General features: G+C 37.3%; 1 protein-coding gene across 2 annotated transcripts in view; it reads right to left on the bottom strand.

The window, feature by feature from the left end:
* The window catches only part of CACNA2D1 (calcium voltage-gated channel auxiliary subunit alpha2delta 1), a 515,558-nt gene that overhangs the window by 403,739 nt on the left and 84,548 nt on the right, over positions 1–27,271 (bottom strand). For both annotated transcript variants that reach the window (XM_060304737.1, XM_060304738.1), the window contains exon 3: positions 24,234–24,315. In XM_060304737.1, the coding sequence (XP_060160720.1) occupies positions 24,234–24,315 (82 nt within the window). The remainder of the gene's footprint in view (positions 1–24,233; positions 24,316–27,271) is intronic.

The following is a 27,271-nucleotide window of genomic DNA, read 5'->3' as shown; positions in this document are numbered from 1 at the left end:
GGCGCAGTGGTTGAGAGTCCGCCTGTCGATGCAGGGGACACAGGTTCGTGCCCCGGTCCGGGAAGATCCCACATGCCGCGGACCGTCTGGGCCCGTGAGCCATAGCCGCTGAGCCTGCGCGTCCGGAGCCTGTGCTCCGCAATGGGAGAGGCCACAACAATGAGAGACCAGCGTACCGCAAAAAAAAAAAAAAAAAAAAAGTTCACAAATACATATGCTAATATTTATTTTTTTAAGTATTCTGGTTTTACATGAACTTATACATTTTTATTTAAGTGATTAAAACATACCAATATTTTAATTAATAAATTAAAAACAATTAACTATAATTAAATTAATAAACTAATCAATAGTTTAAGATTTCAAACTCTTACTACTAAAATTATCCTTTTCAAACCGTGAGGCTTTTCTCACATTTGTTTTAATTTTGACCTTGTAGGTTTTCATTCCAATTATTCAAGGCACGATAACTTAGCCATATAAAATACCTATATTTAGTTTCATTCAGGATTCCTGCATATTACTGGATTGCCTCTGCTTTCTTCTACTGATGAGTAGATTATTGAGTCCTATTTTTAAAGACCCAGGTTATCCATGAAGTACTCCCTCCAACCCAAGGCTGCCTCTTTCATTTCAGCCTAAAATGCCATCCAGGAACATGTACTCCTGAATAGATTAATTGATTTTGGAGTACAAACAGATAAACCTCAACATCACTTTAACTGATCCAGGATATTTAGCTCTTTGCAGCAAAACAGATATAGCTAATTGGTGTGAAAGGCAGTTGTGCTTTGTACCATTAATATCTTGTCCATTTCTGTCTGAAGTCTAACCTCCTTCCTGTGGTATAGGAACTCAAATAGAATTGAGAGTTGGTAAAGATTAGTTCAGGACACACAATCTCTACTTCGCATTATATACTACAGTTAATGGCATGTATTAGTCATTATCTATGTATGCCAGACACATTACAGGTGCTATAAAGACTGAATGAATTATAAATCAGAAGAAACAATTTTAGTTCACGTATATGTATTTTTCTCAAATAGATACAGAATATTCTCACAAGTTCTGTTTATACTGTAATTTTTAAATGCATAGAAAATAAAAAATAAGGTCTAGGTTGCAAATAAACTATAATAAATAAAGGAAAGGAAGCTTAAGCCTAGATCCCCAATGTAAATATCCTACCGTTTACTTTTTTATGTATAAAACCACATTTGAAATGTTTCCTTTGTAATAAAAATGAATTAGAACCATATAACTGCCCCCACCAAAAGAACTGGACCTTGCTTCTGGTTTCAAAGAATGCAGTATTCTTTATTGTTGCATGAGATACTGTGAAGGCTCTCAAAAAGTCTCCTGGTGTATGTTCAGTAAACAATTTTCAGAGTAGAAGGTTTCACGTGGATGTTTAAGATGATATATTTCCATAATTTACAGATATTTATAATTCTTTCCACCACTAAAATAAACCACATTTCTCCAATATTTAACATGTTAACATATGAATATTTTAAAGAGCCTAAAGTATCTTTTCTTTTCCTCTTCCTAGCTTTTTTTCCTTTTTTAAAAATTAATTATCTGCTTTACCATTTTACCCTATGTTTTTCCTGCAAGAAAAAGAGCATGGTGGAAATAATATGAGTTTCTGGCACCAGATAGAGCTCAATTCAAATCACATGTCAACTACACGCTATGTGACACTGGCTTCCATTTCTTCTACTAGAAAGAACGCAGCACCTAAAGAGAATTCAAGACAGGATCTTTTTCCTCCTGACTGTGTATTAATATGCTTTAATTTTTTGTATAGTTCAAACCTTCTCACTGCCACCCTTGACACTAGTTTTGACAAAAAGAATACCTGTTGCTTGTACATTCCTTCTTTCCTACAATCTTAGTTAACTGGCTTTAATGTTCTTTCACTACTAAATTCACAGGCCAAGTTGTGCTGTGATGAAAACAGAGACTATGGTTTCCCTACCCTTTTCACTGAAAACTTCTTTCTAAGTCTCTTTGCTCTAAATAAGTCCATGGTTTTTTCAGAATAATACATTTAAAAATTACTTCATATGTAATATCTAAAAAGTGACAGCACTCATTGATATAATCGCTTAGTAAACATACCTAAAGAAATGTTTCAGAAGTCTTAATACTTAGTATTACACCATGGAATTATGCCATGAAATAATACCAATACCCCAGAGGTGTTTACTAAAAGCTAGATAGGCTTCCAAGTTTTGGATGACCTAGACGATTATATTAGCAATCACATTCAGGCAGCTACTCTGAGGTGTTTCACATACATCATTTACTCACTTTAAGAAATCTAAAAAATATCTTTAATTAACCAATTGTATTAGTGAGAACAGTAGGTTTCAGGCTTTGGAATACCAGAGTGGAGGGAGTTTAAATCCCATTTCACATCATTCAGGAGCAAACCACTGCCTAGAGCAGCAGGCCACATGATAATATGTCATGTTTAGGTAAAGGGAGTCTGCAGTGCCACTGTAGGCCCAGGACCTTCCTTGGCTTCAGCAGGATGTAAAGAAATAGGAAAGCCCTTTAGGATGAACAAGAAAGGTAGCTGAGAATTAAGGATCAGTATGTCTGCTAGGAGACCGTCTCAGTGCAGGTTCAGGGGGATCCTAATGCAGAGACAGAGATGGACAGTGGGAAGCAGAGGTCCAGCTGAAGGACGATGGTGACAATCAATCATCCAGAGCTGAGGCACCCTACACAGGCTGGAGAGACTGGCCGAGCTCTTAGCAGCAATTACATTGATAACCATATCGAGAGAACAGAAGAGAGCAAATACACCAGATATCTTACCACATAAGTTTCCCCTTACACCCAGATGCCCAGGAGAAAAGTTAAGAAAATCAGAGAATACTGAAAGAGAGTTGAAACTTAGAATTTATTGAATACATAATTGGCCACAAGAGGCTGTTTTAAACTGAAAGAGACTAACCTTGAAATGCTGAGACTAATTTTTTTCCCCTCCTGGGAGAGAGAATGGCAGCCCATGGTAAGTTAAGTTCCCTAAAGAGAAACAAAGTCAAATTTCTGCATATTAAACTTTAAATATGAAAATTTTGACAGCCCCTTCCCTCAGTGCTTTTACATTTACTTTCCTCCAATGGAACTTGTCCTGGACAAGCCAGCAAGACCTCTGCCATCTTTCTGAAGGGCATTTCTCCTTGGACAGTCCCTGATGAAACAGGAGTTTCCTTACAAATGGGTAGCAATATTCTAATGTAAGACCTTGCCCTTGGCCCCTACCTAATTGCATCAGGGCACATCAGACCTTGAAGCAGCTAATTTCTGAATTAATGGCCTGTGAGGAGTCAGGTACAAAGGATCCATATAAACAAGGATAATATACTGAACCAATCAGATCCTCTCACCATAGGATGACAAGTTGGATGGATCAAGGGCAGAAGCAGCAACAAAAGTGAAAAGAGGAAAAGAGGAAAACAGTCTTCAGATACTATTGAGTGACATAAGTGATGGCTGTGGTAGGTAGAATAGTGACCTTCCAAAGATACTCACATCCTAATCTCTAGAACCTGTGACTATGTTGTTACATGGCAAAGGGGAATTAAGTTTGCAGAAGAAGTTTTGCTAATCAGCTGCACTTAAAGAGATTATCCTGTATTGTCCTGGTGAGTACAATGTAATCACAAAAGTCCTAAAAATGGAAGAGGAAAATGTAACCATGCAAGAGAAAACCAGAGAGATGGCAACGTGAGAAGAAATCAGCCTGTGTTGCTGGCTTTCAAGAGGGAGGGAAGGGGCCATGAGTCAAGGAAAGGACTTCTGATCTATAGCATTGTAACATAATAAATCTGTGTTATGCCAATAAATATATAGTAATTTGTCACACTAACAAGAGAAAACTAACACAGTGAGTTAGCTGTGAAGAGCCCCCAGCTGAGAGGCAAACAATACTCAGCCTTTGGGGCTGCCTTAGCTCTAGACTTCCCTCCCACTGCCCAAACTATCTTCTAAATGCCTTTAATTCTTGCTGAAACCCAGGCTCTTCCCGAGTTCCCTTAAATGTACTACCTTTATTTTTCTTTTACGGGTAGTTCTATGATACACTCTCCAAGTGATTCACTCTGCCAAAAACTAAAAATGCTAAGAAGCATTTTTGTAAGTTGTGATTAACATTATTTATTACTACTTTGCATGTCCATTTCATTAGTCACCAGATTCACTTCACTGAAATGAAAAATGAGCTCTATCGTGAGAAATGCACAATTTCCGTTAGACTTTATGATATAATGAAATTATCTCAGGACTCCCATTATAACCTTCATAATTGTATAGGATTCTGAAAAGAAACTTTAGACAGAAGAGCTAAAAATATAAAGCATAGATGGCACACTGTACAAAAATATATATGAATTGGGTGAATAAATATGATTCCACCTCATAGTAATGAAAGGTGGGATTAAGAGAAAATGTTACAATATAACCCTCATCATCATTCTAACTTCACTATCTTTATTGGCTAAATTCATATAACTTCAATACTAATGCAGGCAGGAAAAGAGATTCACTGTCTCCTCAACTGCTTTAGATATTCACAAAATCAGTTTTACTTTTAGTTGAACTTTGCAATGTGAGATGATTTGGTGTTTTTTTTTTCTTTATTAAGTGTTCCATGGGCTTTTGAAATACATGTTCCCTAGCAGCTTAGAAAGTCTTGTTTCTAAAAGATGCATTAACACAAAAGTATGATATAATTTTCTTTCTTGGTCACTTTCAAGGATGAAAGTTCCCTTAAGAAATTTTACGATTCAAAAGTAAAGTCTTTCTTTTAATTTATCATAAATCTCATCATCATCTAAGCTGGCCAACACAGAGAGATGTTGAGATATGGGAAGACTCCTTTATCTAAGGTAAAGAGTAACTAGTGACACTAAATCTGAATTGATATTGGAATATATTTTACCAAAAAAAAAAAAAAAAAAACCTACCTTCCTCCTTTGAAAATTAGCTGAATTTTAAAAAGTGAACTTTGCCATAAAAAATATGCAGTATTTCCTAGTTAACCCCTAAGCTCTTCAAACTCTCTCCTCTTCCCCTTTGATTAAAAAAGTGAATAACGCACTCTCTTAAACAAAAGTCAAGTTTTAAAATGCATTAGTTCTATTATACTGTCAGTTACGTCAGCTAACACAGTTGGGTAAAAAAGGAATGCCAACACCAACTGCTGAAATATATTAATCCAATACAGTTTGCGTAAATTTATGAAGATATAAGCACTCATCTCATAAGATGAAAAGCATTATATTAATATCATTAAAAGAATCAAATTTGGGCTTCCCTGGTGCTGCAGTGGTTGAGAGTCCGCCTGCCGATGCAGGGGACACGGGTTCGTGCCCTGGTCCGGGAAGATCCCCCATGCCGCGGAGCGGCTGGGCCCATGAGCCACGGCCGCTGAGTCTGCGCATCCGGAGCCTGTGCTCCGCAACGGGGGAGGCCACAACAGTGAGAGGCCCGCGTACCGCAAAAAAAAAAAAAAAAAAAGAATCAAATTTGATAGTCTACAACTTCATTTTAGGTAAATTACAGCCCCCCTCCTTTTTTTTCTTTTCCCAATAACCTAGGTTTTTTTTTGGTTTTTTTTTAAAATTGGGGTATACTTGCTTTACAACGTTGTGTTAGTTTCTGCTGTACAATGAAGTGAATCAGCTACACATACACATACATCCCCTCCCTCTTGGACCTCCCTCCCCCACCATACTACCTTTGAAATTTTTATGGCTTCAGATTTCTATTTTGCTACCTTTAAGCATATGCAAAGATCATCTAACATATAAGTATCATGTTTATTATGTATTTCCTACTTCTCTTAACCACAATGTTAGTGTCAAGAGGACAGAGACTTTTGCCCATTTCGTTCACTGGTACAGTCCAGCACATAGTATAGTGCCTGGCATGCAGTGAGCACTCAGTAAATACTGATGGCATGAACGACTGAATGGACAGTGACACTGGTACTATGTCAGGCTTTTCTAGGAATGTGAATGCTTACTTTAACGAGGGCTTCCTTGTATTTTAAAATCAGTATCTATTCTGAACCAAAAACAAACGAGGCTATGTAAGGACCTATGCAGTTACATAGTGAAATAAAAACACAACACCTAAATGACAATTAGATTCTAATAATAAATACACAAAATAAGGTAATGATCAATATGAGGAAGAGTATTAGAGGTATAGAAAATTGTGCTGTCAGAATTCAGAGGAAATTAAATCACGTGGGTTATGATAGTCCAAAACATGGTGAAAGATGGTATTACAGCCACGCTTCAAATGAAATGTGCATTAATAAGGAGAGAAAGAAATCGGAATGTGTGCGATACAAGGAATTATTGGACAATATTGAAAAGCAGGGCTTCCCTGGTGGCGCAGTGGTTGAGGGTCTGCCTGCTAATGCAGGGGACACGGGTTCGAGCCCTGGTCTGGGAGGATCCCACATGCCGCGGAGCGACTGGGCCCGTGTGCCGCGGCTACTGAGCCTGCGCGCCTGGAGCTTGTGCTCCGCAACGGGGGAGGCCGTGATAGTGGGAGGCCCGTGCACCGCGATGAAGAGTGGCCCCCACTTGCCACAACTAGAGAAAGCCCTCACACAGAAACGAAGACCGAACACAGCAAAAATAAATAAATAAATTACTAAACTCCTACCCCCAACATCTTCTTTAAAATATATATATATATATATAGAAAAGCAAATTGAGATACTATTATGAAGAGCTATAAAATTCAGGGTATTGGTTTGTATTTTACTATAGAGTCAACGCCAAGCTGTTTTAGACTGACTCTTCCCTCAGAACTTCCAGTGCCTACTACAGCAATTAGTACATAGGAAGAATTCAAACTATAACATAGGCTTGTTTACTACAAACATGATCTGAATACACACACACACACACATATACATATATATGTACACATGTACACACGTAATTATGTACATATATGCAAATACGCATAAATGCACACATGCATCTACAATATGTCTTGTTCTCAGATTTACAGTGCATGCTTTTCCTGTGATAGCTACATTAAACAGGCATTCTAACATCAAACGCAAGAGTTTGATAACACCTTCCCTACTTCTATTCATTCTGTTTGATATGATATAGCTTCTTAGCTGGGACAGCATCATGTTTCAAATGGGACATTATCTTGAGGATTATTTAGGAAGAATTAAGTCAGAATTGACGACCCTTCCACAGCATATACTGCTACTTGCCCTAGTTCCTAGTAACAAGAATTTGACGGTGACACTTTTGAGCAACATATTAAAAATGTAAGAAGGAACAGAACAAGTGACAACCATAAACATGCCTCTTCACTTTCTCCATATTACACATAGGAACACGTGATTATTTTTAACCAAAACTACAAGTGAAATACTAGGGGTCATTGCTGGAATAGGGAAAATAACTCTAACAAAGACTAAGGTGAGCATGAAAAAGATTCACATCAAGAATTCTTCAGGTTTTAGGTTGGAGACATCTCACACATATGGTAAGTTTTAAGAGTCTCTTAGAATACTTAGAATTAAAACAAAAAATATAAAGAAAATTAAGATATGTATAAAAGCTACCTATTTGGTTTTTTGTTTGTCTTTAATTCCACAAGTAACTTATTAAACTATCTTGTTTCCCTTTGAATATCTGGAGCTGTATATGAATTATATATGTATTTTGACCAGAAAATTCATATGCAATTAAAAGTAAAAGAGATCATACCAGATTTTATTAAAATTAAATTTAAAAATAATTAACCATAAGCTGAGTGAGTGGCTTGTTTAATGTCCTTAACCCCAAACGACCTAAATTCATTTCACTGCCAACAAAAGAATTTTAAAAAGCAGTTCAATTTGCCCTTAACCATCATACCTTATTAACAAATGGCTTTTCTAAAGTAACATTGCTAGCTATCAACGCTGAGATCCAATTTTTTACAACTTTGTATTCATTTAAAGAATTTCAGACATTTATTCTTACCTCAAATTCTTCCGTTTTTCTAGAGCAGTTTTGCAACCTCAGCACTATGGACATTTTCACCAGATAATTCTTTGTTCTGGGGTGACATCCTGTGCACTATGAGATGTTTAGCAGCATCCTCAGCATCTAGACACTAGATGCCAGGAGCACTCACCCCCTCTCCCTCCAGTTGTGACAATCACAAATGTTCCCAAGTATTGACAAATGTCTCCTCAGACTGCCCTCAGCTGAGAATCACTGCTCTAGACATAAAGACATTAATGATGTCTTCAGGAAAAAAAAAGCAGCAGCTCTATGTTGCATATTGAGAGTGCGCAGTAGCAAATAATGAATGGTCTTTTATGCCATTCATCTTCATTCTAGAGAAGAAGCCAACACTTGCCTACATCACTTATGAGTTTTTAGCTTCCCTTTCCTCTGTGCAGCTAACAGACAAGAAAAGAGCATAGCCACTACCCATCACTCTCTCTGTAATTAGTATTACCAAACCATCTGATTTCTATTTGGGGAAACAATAACCAATAATTTATCCTTCAAGTGCAAGCATAACTTAAAGTGTTAATTCTTGATTGCTAATGCAACAGATTTGTAAGGTAAAAAAAATTTTTAATAGTCTTTCAGCATTCATGTTTGGGAAACAACAGTACTTCACTTAAAAATCAGTTAATAAAATACTGAAAGTCACCCTAAGATCAGAAATCCCCTTAGAGTTTATTCCGTATCTTTGAAAATGAATGTAATTAACCACTGTCTTAAAACAATAGCTTCTTATTTAAAATCTCCAGTAGGTGGGTAAAGGGGGTCCACAGTCTCTACCGACAGTACATTCTGTAGTCAAGTAGATTTCCTTCTAAGAAAAAAAAAAAGAGTTTTTCCCCCCCAAAATAATAACAATCTCAGGTTGCTGACATAACTGTGGTAACTGATTTAGTTACAACATTTCATCATGGAGGGAATAAGGCAACTCTAAATAAAACCAGAAAATATGAAATAAAAATAAATAGCTTTATTTGAAAAGTAATTATATCACCTTTATAAAATAGTAATATTACTTTTATAAAGTAATATTACTTTTAAAAAGTAATATAAATATAAAGCTACATTTTTTTAAGTACTAAGCATTTAACTTCTGCATAGAATCTATTATTGCTCTCACATTTCTTGTTACATTCCCTTTTACCCCTGTTACATTTCTATAATGAAGGGAGAGTGTTACCATTTGCCTCAGCTGACTAGCAGGTAAAGAGAAATCTAATATCATCCAGCTACTTAACAGAACTCCCTAGAGTAGAAAAGAAGATTCCCCAACCCTGTTGTTGCCTCTGCATCTTGCTGATTCCCTAATCACAATCTCCAAGATTAATTATATTCTGCTTTACAGTATCTTCTTTTGTAAACAGATTAATAGATTAAACTATCTACCACCTAGAAAATGAATATTCTATTTACATAAAGATGGCATGACCACAATGTCAAAGTCAAAGCATCAGTCTGTTAATCCCATGAGTTACTAATGAAAAGCAATTCTTCACTTAAAACAGAAACCATTAATTACGTTATAGAAACCATTAATTATGTAAATACTAACTTAATTAAGAGCTCTGAATGCTCAATATTTAGACACATTTTATATTTACATCTTTGAGAGTGTATTAAAATATGAAGGTATTGATTTCAACATAACTTTAACTTATGAAATCATAATAGTGAATCAAAATCCAGGAAATTCTATGAAAATACCTTTGAAGAATGATTCTACTTCAAAAATAAACTTCCAGGAAATATTAATCAATAAATTTCTTAAATATTTTTGCACATTCTAGCCTAACATGTTAGAAATCCAGACAATTTACTTTTAAGATGAAAGTCTTGGGAGGAGGAACCAAGATGGCGGAGTACAAGGACATGCTCTCACTCCCTCCTGTGAGAACACCAGAATCACAACTAGCTGCTGGACAATCATCAATAGGAAGACACGGGAACTCACCAGAAAAGATACCCCACATCCAAAGACAAAGGAGAAGCCACAATGAGACGGAAAGAGGGGCGCAATCACAGTCAAAATCAAATCCCATAACTGCTGGGTGGGTGACTCACAGACTGGAGAACACTTAGACCACAGAAGTCCACCCACTGGAGTGAAGGTTCTGAGCCCCACGTCAGGCTTCCCGACCTGGGGGTCCGGCAACAGGAGGAGGAATTCCTAGAGAATCAGATATTGAAGCCTAGTGGGATTTGAATGAAGGACTTCGACAGGACTGGGGAAAACAGAGACTCCACTCTTGGAGGGCACACACAAAGTAGTGAGTGCATCAGGACCCAGGGGAAGGAGCAGTGACCCCAAGGGAGACTGAACCAGACCTACGTGCTAATGTTGGAGGGTCTCCTGCAGAGGTGGGGGATGGCTGTGGCTCACCGTGAGGGCAAGGACACTGGCAGCAGAGGTTCTGGAAAGTACTCCTTGGCGTGAGCCCTCCCAGAGTCTGTCATTAGCCCCACCAAAGAGCCCAGGTAGGCTCCAGTGTTGCGTTGCCTCAGGCCAAACAACTAACAGAGAAAGAACACAGCCCCACCAATTAGCAGTCAAGTGGATTGAAGTTTTACTTAGCTCTGCCCACCAGAGCAACAGTCAGCTCTACACACTACGAGTTCCTCCCATCAGGAAACTTACACAAGCCTCTTAGATAGCCTCATCCACCAGAGAGCAGACAGCGGAAGCAAGAAGAACTACAATCCTGCAGCCTGTGGAACAAAAACCACATTCACAGAAAGATAGACAAGATGAAAACGCAGAGGGCTATGTACCAGATGAAGGAACAAGATAAAACCCCCAAAAAACAACTAAATGAAGTGGAGGTAGGCAACCTTCCAGAAAAAAAATTCAGAATAATGGTAGTGAAGATGATCCAGGACCTTGGAAAAACAATAGAGGCAAAGATCGAGAAGATGCAAGAAATGTTTAACAAAGACCTAGAAGAATTAAAGAACAAACAAACAGAGATGAACAATACAATAACTGAAAAGAAAACTACCCTAGAAGGAATCAATACCAGAATAACTGAGGCAGAAGAACGGATAAGTGACCTGGAAGACAGAAAGGTGGAATTCACTGCTATGGAACAGAATAAAGAAAAAAGAATGAAAAGAAATGAAGACAGCCTAAGAGACCTCTGGGACAACATTAAACACAACAACATTTGGATTATAGGGGTCCCAGAAGGAGAAGAGACAGAGAAAGGACCAGAGAAAATATTTGAAGACATTATAGTTGAAAACTTCCCTAACATGGGAAAGGAAATAGCCACCCAAGTCCAGGAAGCGCAGCGACTCCCATACAGGATAAACACAAGGAAAAACATGCCGAGACACATAGTAATCAACTTGGCAAAAATTAAAGACAAAGGAAAATTACTGAAAGCAGGAAGGGAAAAATGACAAATAACATACAAGGGAACTCCCATAAGGTTAACAGCTGATTTTTCAGCAGAAACTCTACAAGCCAGAATGGAGTGGCATGATATACTTAAAGTGATGAAAGGGAAGAACGTACAACCAAGATTACTCTACCTGGCAAGGATCTTATTCAGATTCCATGGAGAAATCAAAAGCTTTACAGACAAGCAAAAGCTAAGAGAATTCAGAACCACCAAACCAGCTCTACAACACATTCTAAAGGAACTTCTCTAAGTGCGAAACACAAGAGAAGAAGGGGACCTACAAGAACAAACCCATAACAATAAAGAAAATGGTCCTAGGAACATACATATCAATAATAACCTTAAACGTGAAAGTATTAAATGCTGCAACCAAAAGACACCGGCTTGCTGAATGGATATAAAAACAAGACCCATATATATGCATTCTACAAGAGACCCACTTCAGACCTAGGGACACATACAGACTGAAAGTGAGGGGATGGAAAAAGATATTCCATGCAAATGAAAATCAAAAGAAAGCTGGAGTAGCAATCCTCATATCAGATAAAATAGACTTTAAAATAAAGAATGTTACAAGAGACAAGGAAGGACACTACATAATGATCATGGGATCAATCCAAGAAGAAATATAACAATTATAAATATATATGCACCCAACATAGGAGCACCTCAATACATAAGGTGACTGCTAACATCTCTAAAACAGGAAATCGACAGTAACACAATAATAGTGGACAACTTCAACACCTCACTTGCACCAATGGACAGATCATCCAAAATGAAAATAAATAAGGAAACAGAAGCTTTAAATGTCACAATAGACCAGATAGATTTAATTGATATTAATAGGACATTCCATCAAAAAACAGCAGATTACACTTTCTTCTCAAGTGCGCACAAAACATTCTCCAGGACAGATCACATCCTGGGTTACCAATCAAGCCTCAGTAAATTTAAGCAAATTGAAATTATATGAGTCTTTTCTGACCACAGCGCTATGAGATTAGAAATCAGTTACAGGGGGAAAAAACGTAAAAAACACAAACACATGGAAGCTAAACAATACGTTACTAAATAACAAAGAGATCCCTGAAGAAATCAAAGGGGAAATCAAAAAATACCTAGAGACAAATGACAATGAAAACACGACAATCCAAAACCTAAGGGATGCAACAAAAGCCGTTCTAAGAGGGAAGTTTATAGCTATACAAGCCTACCTCAAGAAACAAGAAAAATCTCAAATGAACAATCCAATCTTACACCTGAAAGAACTAGAGAAAGAAGAGCAAACAAAACCCAAAGTTATCAGAAGGAAAGAAATCATAAAGATCAGAGCAGAAATAAATGAAATAGAAACAAAGAAAACAATAGCAAAGATCAATAAAACTAAAAGCTGGTTCTTTGAGAAGATAAACAAAATTGATAAACCATTAGCCAGACTCATCATGAAAAAGAGGGAGAGGACTCAAATCCATAAAATTAGAAATGAAAAAGGAGAAGTTACAACAGACACCACAGAAATACAAAGCATCCTAAGAGACTACTACAGGAAACTCTATGCCAACAAAATGGACAACCTGGAAGAAATGGACAAATTCTTAGAAAAGCACTACCTTTCGAGACTGAACCAGGAAGAAATAGAAAATATGAACAAACCAATCACAAGTAATGAAATTGAAACTGTGATTTAAAATCTTCCAACAAACAAAAGTCCAGGACCAGACGGCTTCACAGGTGAATTCTATCAAACATTTAGAGAAAAGCTAAAAACCATCCTTCTCAAACTCTTTCAAAAAACTGCAGAGAAAGGAACACTCCCAAACTCATTCTATGAGGCCACCATCACCCTGATAGCAAAACAGGACAAAGATACTACAAAAAAAGAAAATTACAAACCAATATCATTGATGAACATAGATGCAAAAATCCTCACAAAATACTAGCAAACAGAATCCAACAACACATTAAAAGGATCATACAGCATGATCAAGTGGGATTTATCCCAGGGATGCAAGAATTCTTCAATATACGCAAATCAATCAATGTGATACACCATATTAACAAATTGAAGAATAAAAACCATATGATCATCTCAATAGATGCAGAAAAAGCTTTTGACAAAAGTCACCACCCATTTATGATAAAAACTCTCCAGAAAGCAGGCATAGAGGGAACCTACCTGAACATAATAAAGGCCATATAAGACAAACCCAGAGCAAACATCATTCTCAATGGTGAAAAACTGAAAGCATTTCCTCTAAGATCAGGAACAAGACAAGGATGTCCACTCTCACCACTATTATTCAACATAGTTTTGAAATTCCTAGCCATGGCAATCAGAGAATAAAAAGAAATAAAAGGAAAACAGATTGGAAAGAAGAAGTAAAACTGTCATTGTTTGCAGATGACATGATACTATACATAGAGAATCCTAAAAATGCCAACAGAAAACTACTAGAGCTAATCAATGAATTTCGTAAAGTTTCGGGATACAAAATTAATGCACAGAAATCTCTTGCATTCCTATACACTAATGATGAAAAATCTGAAAGAGAAATTATGGAAACACTCCCATTTACCATTGCAACAAAAAGAATAAAATACCTAGGAATAAACCTACCTAGGGAGACAAAAGACCTGTATGCAGAAAACTATAAGACACTGATGAAAGAAATTAAAGACGATACCAACAGATGGAGAGATATACCATGTTCTTGAATTAGAAGAATCACCATTGTGAAAATGACCATATTACCCAAAGCAATTTACAGATTCAATGCAATCCCTATCAAATTACCAATGGCATTTTTTACGGAACTAGAACAAATCATCTTAAAATTTGTATGGAGACACAAAAGAGCCCGAATAGCCAAAGCAGTCTTAAGGGAAAAAAACGGAGCTGGAGGAATCAGACTCCCTGACTTCAGACTATACTGCAAAGCTACAGTAATCAAAACACTATGGTACTGGCACAAAAACAAAAACATAGATCAATGGAACAAGATAGAAAGCCCAGAGATAAACCCACGCACCTATGGTAAACTAATCTATGACAAAGGAGGCAAAGATATAAAATGGAGAAAAGACAGTCTCTTCAATAAGTGGTGCTGGGAAAACTGGACAGCTACATGTAAAAGAATGAAATTAGAACACTCCCTAACACCATACACAAAAATATACTCAGAATGGATTTGAGACCTAAATGTAAGACCAGACACTATAAAACTGTTAGAGGAAAACATAGGAAGAACACTCTTTGACATAAATCACAGCAAGATCTTTTTTGATCCACCTCCTAGAGTAATGTAAATAAAAAAATAATAAACAAATGGGACCTAATGAAACGTAAAAGCTTTTGCACAGCAAAGGAAACCATAAACAGAACGAAAAGACAACCCTCAGAATGGGAGAAAAATATTTGCCAACGAATCAACGGACAAAGAATTAATCTCCAAAATATATAAACAGCTCATGCAGCTCAATATTAAAGAAACAAACAACCCAATCCAAAAATGGGCAGAAGACCTAAATAGTCATTTCTCCAAAGAAGACATACAGATGGCCAAGAGGCACATGAAAAGCTGCTCAACATCACTAATTATTAGAGAAATGCAAATCAAAACTACAATGAGGGCTTCCCTGGTGGCACAGTGATTGAGAGTCCGCCTGCCGATGCAGGGGACGCAGGTTCGTGCCCCGGTCTGGGAGGATCCCACATGCTGCGGAGCAGCTGGGCCTGTGGGCCGTGGCCGCTGGGCCTGCGCGTCCAGAGCCTGTGCTCCTTGACGGGAGAGGCCACAGTGGTGAAAGGCCCGCGTACCGCAAAAAAAAAAAAACTACAATATGGTATAACCTCACACCAGTTAGAAAGGGCATCATCAGAAAATCTACAAACAACAAATGCTGGAGAGGGTGTGGAGAAAAGGGAACCCTCTTGCACTGTTGCTGGGAATGTAAATTGATACAGCCACTATGGAGAACAGTATGGAGGTTCCTTAAGAAACTAAAAATAGAATTACCATATGACCCAGCAATCCCACTACTGGGCATATACCCAGAGAAAACCATAATTCAAAAAGATGCATACACCCCTGTGTTCATTGCAGCACTATTTACAGTAGCCAGGTCATGGAAGCAACCTAAATGCCCATCGACAGATGAATGGATAAAGAAGTTGTGGTACATATATACAGTGGAATATTACCCAGCCATAAAAAGGAACGAAATTGAGTCATTTGTTGAGACGTGGATGGATCTAGAGACTGTCATACAAAGCAAAGTAAGTCAGAAAGAGAAAAACAAATATCGTATATTAACGCATGTATGTGGAACCTAGAAAAATGGTACAGATGAACCAGTTTGCAGGGCAGAAGTTGAGACACAGATGTAGAGAACAAACGTATGGACACCAAGGGGGGAAAGCTGCGGGGGGGGGGTGATGAATTGGGCGATTGGGACTGACATGTGTACACTGACGTGTATAAAATTGATGACTAATAAGAACCTGCTGTATAAAAAAATAAATAAAATAAAATTAAAAAATTAAAAAAACAACTAAAATAAAAAAGATGAAAGTCTTATAATAACAAGGTGGCAAGCATCATTTCAACTCTCTTAGGTAACAAGAGGGATACAATAGTCTCTGTTAACAAAAAGTTTGGATTTCCCTAACATCCTTCATTATAAGAAGACACAGCACATTAAAATTGAAATAGAAGGGGAAGTATGGACCAATGTCAGATAACGTGGGTGAGATTTCAAAATCCATATATTGTTAACACTGGAAGAACAGCCATTGTACCCTACAGGGACATAAGAGGAATCTGGGAGACTTACAAAACATCAAACAAGGCTGTAAGAAACACCTGACATTATACATTGGGGGGAAAGTCACAGGAAAGAAAATGTAGCCTGTAATTTGTGTGATGTCCAAAGGCTGCAAATGTCTCTGCATTCAGCCATGGGGAGCAGAAGATACAGAGCAAGTTAGGCCTTTCCTGTCCCTGGGCCTCAGGGCTACGACGAGGGTAAGGCAAGTGAGGTAGCGAGAGCACAAAATTTTAGGAGCCCCTAACTCACTCTAAGGATCGTGCAAGTTTATGACCCTCAGAACAAGTGCACCTCCTTAAATTCTTCACCTTCAGTGTATCATGTGCCTCACCTCAGTCCAGGTTCTGCTAGTCCCCTGTCCCCACCTGTCCCCTGCCAGGAATAAGAGACCTATTTGGAATGAGGAGAAACTCTACCTCTTCCCAAAATACGGTCTTCACATCTGCTTCCTAATACCAAATATGTTCTGCTCCAGGGCTCAAAGAGTAACCAAAGACTTAAATAACCAAGTGGAAATGATAACTATCAATCCCTTCCTTTTGTAGTAAAAAGGAGTCTACAAGAAAGTCTTGGATTCCTGAAGGGAAAGGCGGAAGTGTGAATAAAATAGCACACAAAGGAGACAACTAACCTCCCAAATGATTGTAATTTGCTTCCACAGTTGTGGTTTGCTTTCCCCAGGGCAGAGTCAATCAAGTGCAGCAACTGAGGATTTCTGACATATTTGCAAAGTTCTATTTCCTTTTAATATAACTTTTTGCAGATTCAGCAAGGCATTTTATAGAAAAAAGAGCAGTTTCTATTCATCAATTTATTTTTAGAAACCTTCTGCATAAAGCAAATTCTTATTGTTATAGAAATCATTAATTTAGAATACCTGGTCATTTAGATACTGGTTGAAATTTTGGTATAACTTTATCATGAAATAATTTATTAATGTATTAAAGGAAAAAATGGTTGCTAGTGAATGTTTTATGAACTTAACCTTGTTTCCAAGAATATTAAGACCACTTTAATTTCTAAAATGTCATCTATTTAGTAACATGATTATCATCCTCTCCACTTGCCAGCACAATAGCTAAAAAAGTTTGTGCTTGTGTGTGTGTGTGTCTCAAAGTAATAAAATGCCTTCACTTTACTGAAAGAAATTGGAGAAGACATAAACAAATGGAAAAACATCCTGTGTTCATGGAACGGGAGAATTAATATTGTTAAAATGGCCATACTAACCAAAGCCATCTTTAGATTCAAGACAATTGCCATCAAAATACCAAACGCATTCTTTACAGAAGTAGAAGAAATAATCCTAAAATGTGTTTGAAACCACAAAAGACCCCAAATAGCCAAATCAAGCCTGAGAACAAAGAACAAAACTGGAAGTATCACACTTGCTGCTTTCAAACTATACTACAAAGCCATGGTAATGAAAAACAGTATGGTACTGGCACAAAAATAAACACATAGACTACTGTAACAGAATAGACAGCCCAGAATTAAATCCCAGTACATACGATCAACTAATATTCAACAAGAGAGCCAACAACACCCAAGGGGGAAAGGTTAGTCTCTTCAATCAATGATGCTGGGAAAACTGAAAAAAACACATGCAGGACAGTGAAACTGGACCTCTATCTCACACCATTCACAAAAATTAACTCGAAATGGAACAAAGACTTAAACTAAGACCTGATACCATAAAAATCCTAGAAAACATAGGCAAAAGGCTCACTGATATTGGTCTTGGCAATGATTCTTTGGGCACAGCGCCAAAAGCACAAACAACAAAAGCAAAAATCATCAAATGGGCCCACATCAAATTCAAAAGTTTCTGCACAGCAACCACAAAAAAAACAATTAAAATGAAAAGGTAGCCTACAGAATGGGAGAAAAATTGGCAAACTAAATATCAGAAAGGGGTTAGTTTTTAAATATATTTTGCATATTAACACAACAATAACAAGAATAACAAAAATAATCCAATGGAAGAAAAGGGCAGAATAGAAATTTTTTCCAAAGAGGTCATCAGAATGAGCAACAGGCACATGATAAGATGCTCAACCTTACTAATCATCAGGAAAATGCAAATAAAAATCACAACAAGCTATCACCTCACACCTGTTAGAATGGCTATCATCAAGTAGACAAGAGACAACAAGTGCTGGCACGTACTGGTGAAAAAGTAATCCTTACACAGTATTGGTGGGAAGTAAATTAGTCCAAAAACTATGGAAAATAATATGGAGGTTCCTCAAAAACTTAAAATTAGACCTACCATATGATCCAGCAATTCTGCTTCTGGGGATATACCCAAAGGAAAGAAAATAGGAGTCTGATGAGACATATGTACCTTCATGTTTATTTGCAGCACTATTCACAATAGCCAAGAAATGAAAACAACCCAAATGCCCATCAGTGGATGAATGAATAAAAAGATGTAGTATAGGGCTTCCCTGGTGGCGCAGTGCTTGAGAGTCCGCCTGCCGATGCAGGGGACACGGGTTCGTGTCCCAGTCCGGGAAGATCCCACATGCCGCGGAGTGGCTAGGCCCGTGAGCCATGGCCACTGAGCCTGAGCGTCTGGAGCCTGTGCTCCACAACGGGAGAGGCCACAACAGTGAGAGGCCCGCGTACCGCAAAAAAAAAAAAAAAAATGTAGTATATATATACAATAAAATATTATTCAACCATGAGAAAGAAGAATATTCTGCCATTTTCAACAACATGGATGGACCTTGAGCATATTACATTAAGTGAGATAAGCCAGACAGAGAAAGAAAAGTACTGTACGATATCACTTATGTGTGGAATCTAAAAAAATCAAACGTGTAAAAAAACAACAGCAACAACAACAGAGTAAAGCAGAGGTTACCAGGGGAGAGGGGACAGTGGGATAAAACTAACAGCGTTTAAGGGTACAAACTTGTAACAAATACTAAAATAGTGATACGGATTTAATGTATGGTTTACTGAACACAGACGATAATACTGTACTATAAGTATGTAATGTGATAAATATCATTACAATGGCCACCATATTAAAAAATATAAATGCATCAAAGTAACATGATGTGCAACTTAAATTTACATGATGTCAAATTTTATTCAATAAAATATAAACAAAAGTAATACAATGTTTCCAAAAATTTCTATAATTCAAATTGTTTAAAAATACATATATGTTTCATAATCTGGGGGTCTTTTTTTCTTGATCTATGATTTCATTCTTGATTATGTTTAAATATACATATATACCTTGCATTTTCTATTAACGTGTCTTTAATACATTTTTAGATATAGCTCTTCAAAAAATAGTACCTATCAGTGGAAGACTAGTTGTCCTCCACTCTTTGTTCTGCCCTCTTCCACTGTGAGAGAGTAGGCGTATCATTACCCAGCTAAAGACTCCATTTCTCTGACTCCTTTCCAGTTAAGATGTGGCCATGAGAATAAGTTCTGACCACTAGAATGGGCGCAAGATGTCTTACCCTTACAGGGACTGTGTACCTGCTCTTCTAGTCTCTCTCCATTTGCATGATGGCTGGGAAATAACGGCAACTGAAAGGATCACCTTGGACCCAGGAAGGAAGCCATATGCTGAGGATGGCAGAGCCACTCTGCTGACCCTAGACTGCACACCTCTAGATTGTCATGTGAGAGAAAAATACACGGTTATCTTACGTCTTTGTTACACTGGTTCCGCCTGTACCTCCAACTAATATACTATACCCTCAATTAATATAACAAATGAATGACATTTGTTGAGTTCTGATTATAGGTCAATAAATATTTTACATGGATTATGTCAACTATGTCAGCAACACCATGAGGTTAATAAATAAACATCTTGGCTAGATCACAAGGCTATCAACTGTAAGAACTACAGGTATAATAGTCTTTAAGATTTTTTAAAAGGATATGCTGTAACATTCTATAAAAAATAATAAGTGTATTTTCTTCAGTTAGAAGACCATGAAGACAAAAATCAGGAAAAACTTCCTGTACAATCCGCAGCAATTCTTTCAACTGATATACACACAAAACTATTTCTGTGCACATGAACAATAATGGAAGTTTTTAAATTCTGCATGTAAATTTACATCTTAGAATTTCCTTCTACATTTTTCTTTTTTAAAGAAACTCAAATGGAAATGTTCGTGAGTAAATACTTGGTGGCAGAGCTTTCACTTCCTCTTTATATCTTTTATAAAAAGAGCAGTAGCATAACTAGATATATTACCCTTGTACCGAACTGAAGATCCGCTCACCTTCTCAAAATACAAGTGTAATATAAAAGGGTAAAATAGTAACATATATTCTAAAGCATAACAAGACTCTTTTCATTGTTGGAGTTATATCCCATTTAGTAGTTGTACACCCTAGAACAAAAATTTAACCTTGCAAATAATTTCTTCCTGCATGTTAAAGATGATGATATTCACTTCACAAGGTTATCCTGAGGATTAATAAGATAATGGATGTAAAGGGCTTAGGACAGTGCTTGAACACTTGAACTAATTTAGAAAAAAAAAAGTAGTCCTCAGTTGTATTTAAAAGGTTCTAATATATTAAGTACTATACTAAGAAAAAGCATAATGCATTATCTCTTTCTCCTAATTTTATTTTTTCTTTCAATTTTTTAAATAAATTTATTTGTTTGTTTATTTTTGGCCTCCTTGGGTCTTCGCTGTTGCAAGCGGGCTTTCTTTAGTTGGGGTGAGCGGGGGCTACTCTTCGTTACGGTGCACAGGTTTCTTATTGCGGTGGCCTCTCGTTGCAGAGCCTGGGCTCTAGGCGTGGGGGCTTCAGTAGTTGTGGCACGCGGATTCAGTAGTTGTGGCTCATGGGCTCTAGAGCTCAGGCTCAGTAGTTGTGGTGCACGGGCTTAGCTGCCCCACGGCATGTGGGATCTTCCTGGACCAGGGCTCGAACCTGTGTCCCCTGCATTGGCAGGTGGATTCTTAACCACTGTGCCACCAGGGAAGCCCCTCTTTCCTCAATTATTTAATCTACTTTGTGGATGATCATATGCAATTGAAGGACATATATTCTCCCAATACGTGATTAGAAATGGAAAAATCCAATAAAAGATATCTTAAAACTTGAATGTATCAGGGCTAACAGTACTATATAAGCCTATTCATTCCTGATCTTTAACAGAAGTTAATCAGGTACCTGGGCAAAATCTCTAATTTTTAAATTTAAGGTACTGCTTTTATTCAATACTATTTATCAGACTTCCCTGGGCTAATATTTTATGATGCCCAAAGTAATTTTCATAAAATTGCAAAGATGTCCAATTTTAGCTATGTTCCCTCACTGCAGCTGAGCCCGCAGGTAAAAAGCAAGATGTGCCCTGTGATGCCAGTAAAACCTACATTCAATAATTTGGGAATCATCATTTTTTAAATATTGAATTTCAACCCCAAACCTGCTAAATTCCTCTATTTTTTGAACTTTTGATCCTCACCATGCATCTAACACCCTTAGTCTCAACACAAATTTCACTCTCAACTCTGGCGTCCTTCAGCTAGTCTGCGCTTTAAGTTCCTGTGGCCAAAAAGAAATGCACCACTGGGACTTCCCTGGTGGTGCAGTGGTTAACAATCCTCCTGCTAATGCAGGGGACATGGGTTTGTTCCCGGCTCCAGGAAGATCCCGCATGCCGTGGAGGAACTAGGCCCGTGCACCACAACTACTAAGCCCGTGCACCACAACTACTGAGTCTGCGCTCCACAACTACTGGACCCACATGCTGCAACTACTGAAACCTGTGCGCTCTATGGCCCGTGTGCCACAACTACTGAGCCCGTGTGCTGCAACTATTGAAGTCCGCGGGCCTAGAGCCCATGCTTTGCAACAAGAAAAGCCACCGCAATGAGAAGCCCACGCACTACAACGAAGAGTAGCCCCCGCTCACCACAACTAGAGAAAGCCTGCACAGCAATGAAGACCCAATGCAGCCAAAAAAAAAATTTTTAATTAAAAAAAAAAGAAATGCACCTCTTTTGCCCCCATCATGGACCACCTTCTCTCTGGGCAAAAGGAAAGAGGCATATGGACACATTTATCTATCTTCTTGTCCCCTAATACTTAAATTCTTCTTCCAACAGTAAATTCCTCTTTCCCTCCCTTGTTACATACATATAATTCTTTTATTTGTATTTTTTCTATCACTGTAATGAGGTACAATGCCTCATAAAAGCAGTATTGTGGGGATTTTCTTCCATCCTGTCCATTCTATTTTGTTATCCTAATTTACACAAGGCCATTTACTCATGCATCAATATTTACGCTCTTCTTAGTCATCTACAACTCATAAAGCATAATGGACATCAGGTGAGACTTTTTTCTTAAGGATTCATTGAAAAAAGCAGATTTGGCAAGAGAGGGTTCACATATTAACACCAAAAGTAAAAAAAGGTCAGCCAAGAAAGTGGTTTTTGAGGCTGATAAAACACTGAGGAGTAAAGAAGAGCTCCCAAAAGCAGTTTACTTTTAATTTCAATCTGTCAATAAAAAGAGTTTCATAACTTTTAACCAGAATCTGTCAATTCTCTTTTCTTTTTTTCTCATTCCACAAATGCCATCACTTTCACAGAGGCTTACTTATTACCCTACACACTTTCATATTCTAATTTATTTTCACACAGTGAATCATTGCAGATCCCAAACATCAGCTAACAGTAGCCTTCAGGCATCTTTGCACCTTCAAAAATGGAGATTTTGATTACTAGCATGTCAGTTCTCTGAGGAGAGGAACTGTGTCTCTGTCAACCCCTGGTAGCCTGCACAGTGCCTGGGACATGCTGTGTGCTCAATAACTGTTCATTAGAATTAATTCGATCATTGTTAGTCACAAAGAACACTTTTCATTTCAAAATATATTCCTTATGTCATCTCATAAATATTGAAATTTACTCAACATATACTCGGTTTGAAACCTATAATTGTGTTATGAAGAGATTCTGGAATAATATTTTGAAGTATATGCTTAGTAAGGTTTCTTTATGAATTCCTATTAATACACAGGGTAACCATTCATTCTAGTTTCTCCTAGAGAGGAATATTCACTTATAAATATTCATATAATAAATATTCACAGATCATACATGAAACCACTTTTATACCATTTCACCTCATTGATCCACCACATTTTTGGAAAACAAAACACCTCACTGCATCACTAACAACACAAGATGAAGGTACTTTCAAATTGTTAGATTACTTACACTGAAATGAAAGCAGTGAGACTAAAGAAATGATGCTTAAAATTTAATAAATCTTACGGAAGCTATACATGTACATGCTCTTATTTCCTATAAATAGGAAAACGATCTATTTAAGATGTTACACAAATATTTACATGTTGCTATTATTATCAAAAATCATTTTAGAGTGACATTCATAGTCATTTCATAAATCATAAGAAAAACAATCTTTTATAGTGTCTCCTTTCCTTGCACAAAAGTCTATACGACCCATCTCAGTGATTCACTCTAGCCTCTAGGCATGGCTATAAACATTGTAAACCGCTTTTGAAAATAAAATCTACCCTCAAAGAATGAAGATATGTTCCCACTGAGGATATTCAAAAGACTCCCTCACAGGGTTTAAAGTCACCACTATACAAAAGATCCTAATATCCTCTGAAGATGGGAGGAAACAGGACACCCCAATTTGAATTTTAGGGATGACTATACATCATATGAACTCATGTAAGGGAAGGCTGTATATAAACTGTAAAGTGCAGTGAGAACACCTCACTAATTATTAGGGATGGCAGTAACTGGCAGCACCAAAAGTCCCTCTCAGAATTTCACTATCAGATTCACATGAAAAATTGTCCTATTTATAATATAGAAAGACAGTTTCTTAGAGGAAAGAACTGCATGCAAATTAAAGAAATGATTAGTAAGTTTTGGGAGACTTTACTCACATCAACAAGCTGATTGACTCCACTTGCAGTTTTTGCCAGGGTGACAAGGTCTTCCTGCATCTTATCCACCCATGACTTGATGCTGCAGAAATCAGAGAAGAGAATGTTCTATCAGATCTCTCACAAAGTAAGGCCACAGACTGACATTCTATATGCAAAGATTATCCGCAGATAATTCATTAAATTACCTTTAAGTCTTTCTCCTCCTTCCTAGCTCCTACTATACCTACCCACCCCCCCAGCCCACTTTTAAGTGACAAAACCAATGAAACTTTAGGGGTCAACCTCTTAGGATGCTAAAATATTCCCAACTCAAAAAGAGAAAAATGACAAATGAGGGTAAACGTTTGCTTAATTTTTACGAAAATTCCATTAAAAACAGGTTACTGAATGGAATATTCTAAACTAAACTTTATCCGTTAGTTTACAAGCCTTCGTAATATAATACTAAGGGTGTGCTAAATGTAGACTATTTGAAAACTGCCAGAAAATGACAAATATTTTTAAATTTCTTATAATTCCAATACCCAAGGATAATCACTTAACATTTTGATGTATTCCCTTCAAGTCTTTTAAAATTCTTTCACAAGGTCAAGCACATATTATGTAAAATTCACATATCTTTTTTTCCATCAGTCACATGATAAATACCCTTCCATGTCATTACAGATATTTCATAAACACTGTACTTTAATGGCCACTTAATATTCCCTTATCTCTAAATCCCATAATATACTTGACCATCGTCCTTTTTCAAAAGATAACTAGAATGTCATCAGCTTTGACTGCTAAAAATTTCACTGCAACAAATATCTCAGTACACATTAAGCTTAAAAGTATTTCATTTCCTTAGCTAGACTCTTAGATTTGGAATTACTGGATCAAGGCTTAAGTTTTAAAGAAATGGTTTTGAGCATTAAAATTATGATTGAAGGTTCCAGTTCAAATCCTTTTCATGTAAAGGTGAGCCTTGAACAATGTGGGGGGTTAGGAGTGCAAAGCCCCAGGCAGCTGAAAATCCGCAAATAACTTTACAGTCCAGCCCTCCACATCCGCGGTTTGGCATCCACAGATTAAACCAATGATGGATCATGTAGTACTGTACATTAACTGGAAAACAATCTACTATAAATAGACTCACGAAGTTTAAACCCATGTTGTTCAAGGGACAACTGTATATACTTTAATGTAATGGAGATCTTAAAATACAAACTATGGATGTCAGAACATTTTAGAAAATTCTAAACTGATGGTCTATCTTATTTTTCCTGTCATTAGAGATTACCAAATACCACACAATTTTCCCCATTCTAATAAATTAAATTTAATTTGCAATCCCTTCATATATTTCATTTATTCATCCTCATGTTTCAAAAAGACCTAAAGTGTGTGTTCTTTTCTGTCCATGCAAATATAAGAAAACACTAATAAGAACGATAGGAAATGATTTGTATTTGAATTTGAACTTCTCTCTACATATATATGGTATGTGTATCTATCATTGCTTATTTATTCTGTTCTTTGGATTTTATAAATACTAAATGTTTTCCCTTTTTTCTTTATTGACATTGTGATTTATTTAGTTTCAGTACACTGCAGTAGCATACAAATAATTTATACATTTAAAAGGTAACTCTTAGATATGTTCATTTGACAGTGAACATAAACTCTCAAATGAACATATCTACAATACAGAAACAGACTCAAAGGCATAGAGAACAGACTTGTGGCTGCCAAGGGGGAGTGGAGGTGGGGGGAGAGAAGGATTGGAAGTTCGGGATTAGCAGGTGCAAACTATTATACTATACAGGATGGATAGACAGCGAGGTCCTACTGTATAGCACAGGGAACTGTATTCAGTGTCCTGTGATAAACCATAATGTAAAAGAATATGAAAAAGGATATATATAACTGAGTCACCTCACTGTACGGCAGAAATTAACACAACATTGTAAATCAACTATACTTCAATAAAAAAATTTTTTAAACAGGTAACTCTTCTGTCATAAGAGAGCAAGCTGTAATTCAAGGACTGAAGCCGGTTTCCCCACCGCGGCGCTGGCTCTATCCAGTGAGCATTCACCCTGAACTGAGCCCCCTGGCTCCCGACTGTCAGTCTTTTCTTTTTTTTTTTTTTTTTTTTTTTGCGGTACGCGGGCCTCTCACTGTTGTGGCCTCTCCCGTTGCGGAGCACAGGCTCCGGACGCGCAGGCCCAGCGGCCATGGCTCACGGGCCCAGCCACTCCGCGGCATGTGGGATCTTCCCGGACCGGGACACAAACCCGTGTCCCCTGCATCGGCAGGCGGACTCTCAACCACTGCGCCACCAGGGAAGCCCCCTATACTATGTTCTTAACAGCTTGTCAGTGGGACAGAGAAGACTGGTCTCAGTGATAGGCCCACATATCACCAAAAAAAAAAAAAAAAACACATAGTATAGGAACAAAGATTATTTTTTATAGACATGAGGTATTACCTGGTTTTCTGAAAATACATAAGCACTCTGCCTTTCAAACCTGGAATTAGAAGATTATAATGGCTAGGAAATAAGCGAAGATCTCACTGATCATGAAAGTGAAAAATTACATAAGGGAAAATATTCATATGGGCAAATTCTCTATCAGTCTTTCTCTTTCTAGGTAAATTGTCAACCACATATGCATAAGCACTATTTTATTAAATGTCTCCAGAAGGCACTATAATATTTTGGAGAAAGTTACAGAGGATATATAGTCTTTTCAGATAATAAGAAATGAACATAGCACTCCATGAGGAAGAATTTGTTGTTTCTTCTTTGTCAGCCCACTCAACAAGAACTAGTATCTGCTGGAGAAGATACTAAAAGCTGGCAAGGCAGAAACGAAAGATATATGCGTTACAGTTTGGTTACGCTTAAAACTGGGTCTGACAGGAAAGAGGCAGAAGAGAACAAGAATAAGGTGGTGTAGGGGAGGAAAAGTATCTTTTCTTCTACCTTTCTAAATTCTTGACTGAGAACCTGTAACAAAAGACAGACTAATAAGTGAAATGCATACAAA

This window comes from Globicephala melas, chromosome 9, assembly GCF_963455315.2.
Source record: "Globicephala melas chromosome 9, mGloMel1.2, whole genome shotgun sequence".
Taxonomy (NCBI): Eukaryota; Metazoa; Chordata; class Mammalia; order Artiodactyla; family Delphinidae; genus Globicephala; species Globicephala melas.
Note: the sequence above shows the minus strand (reverse complement) of the source record. Positions and strands in the feature narration are given on the sequence as shown.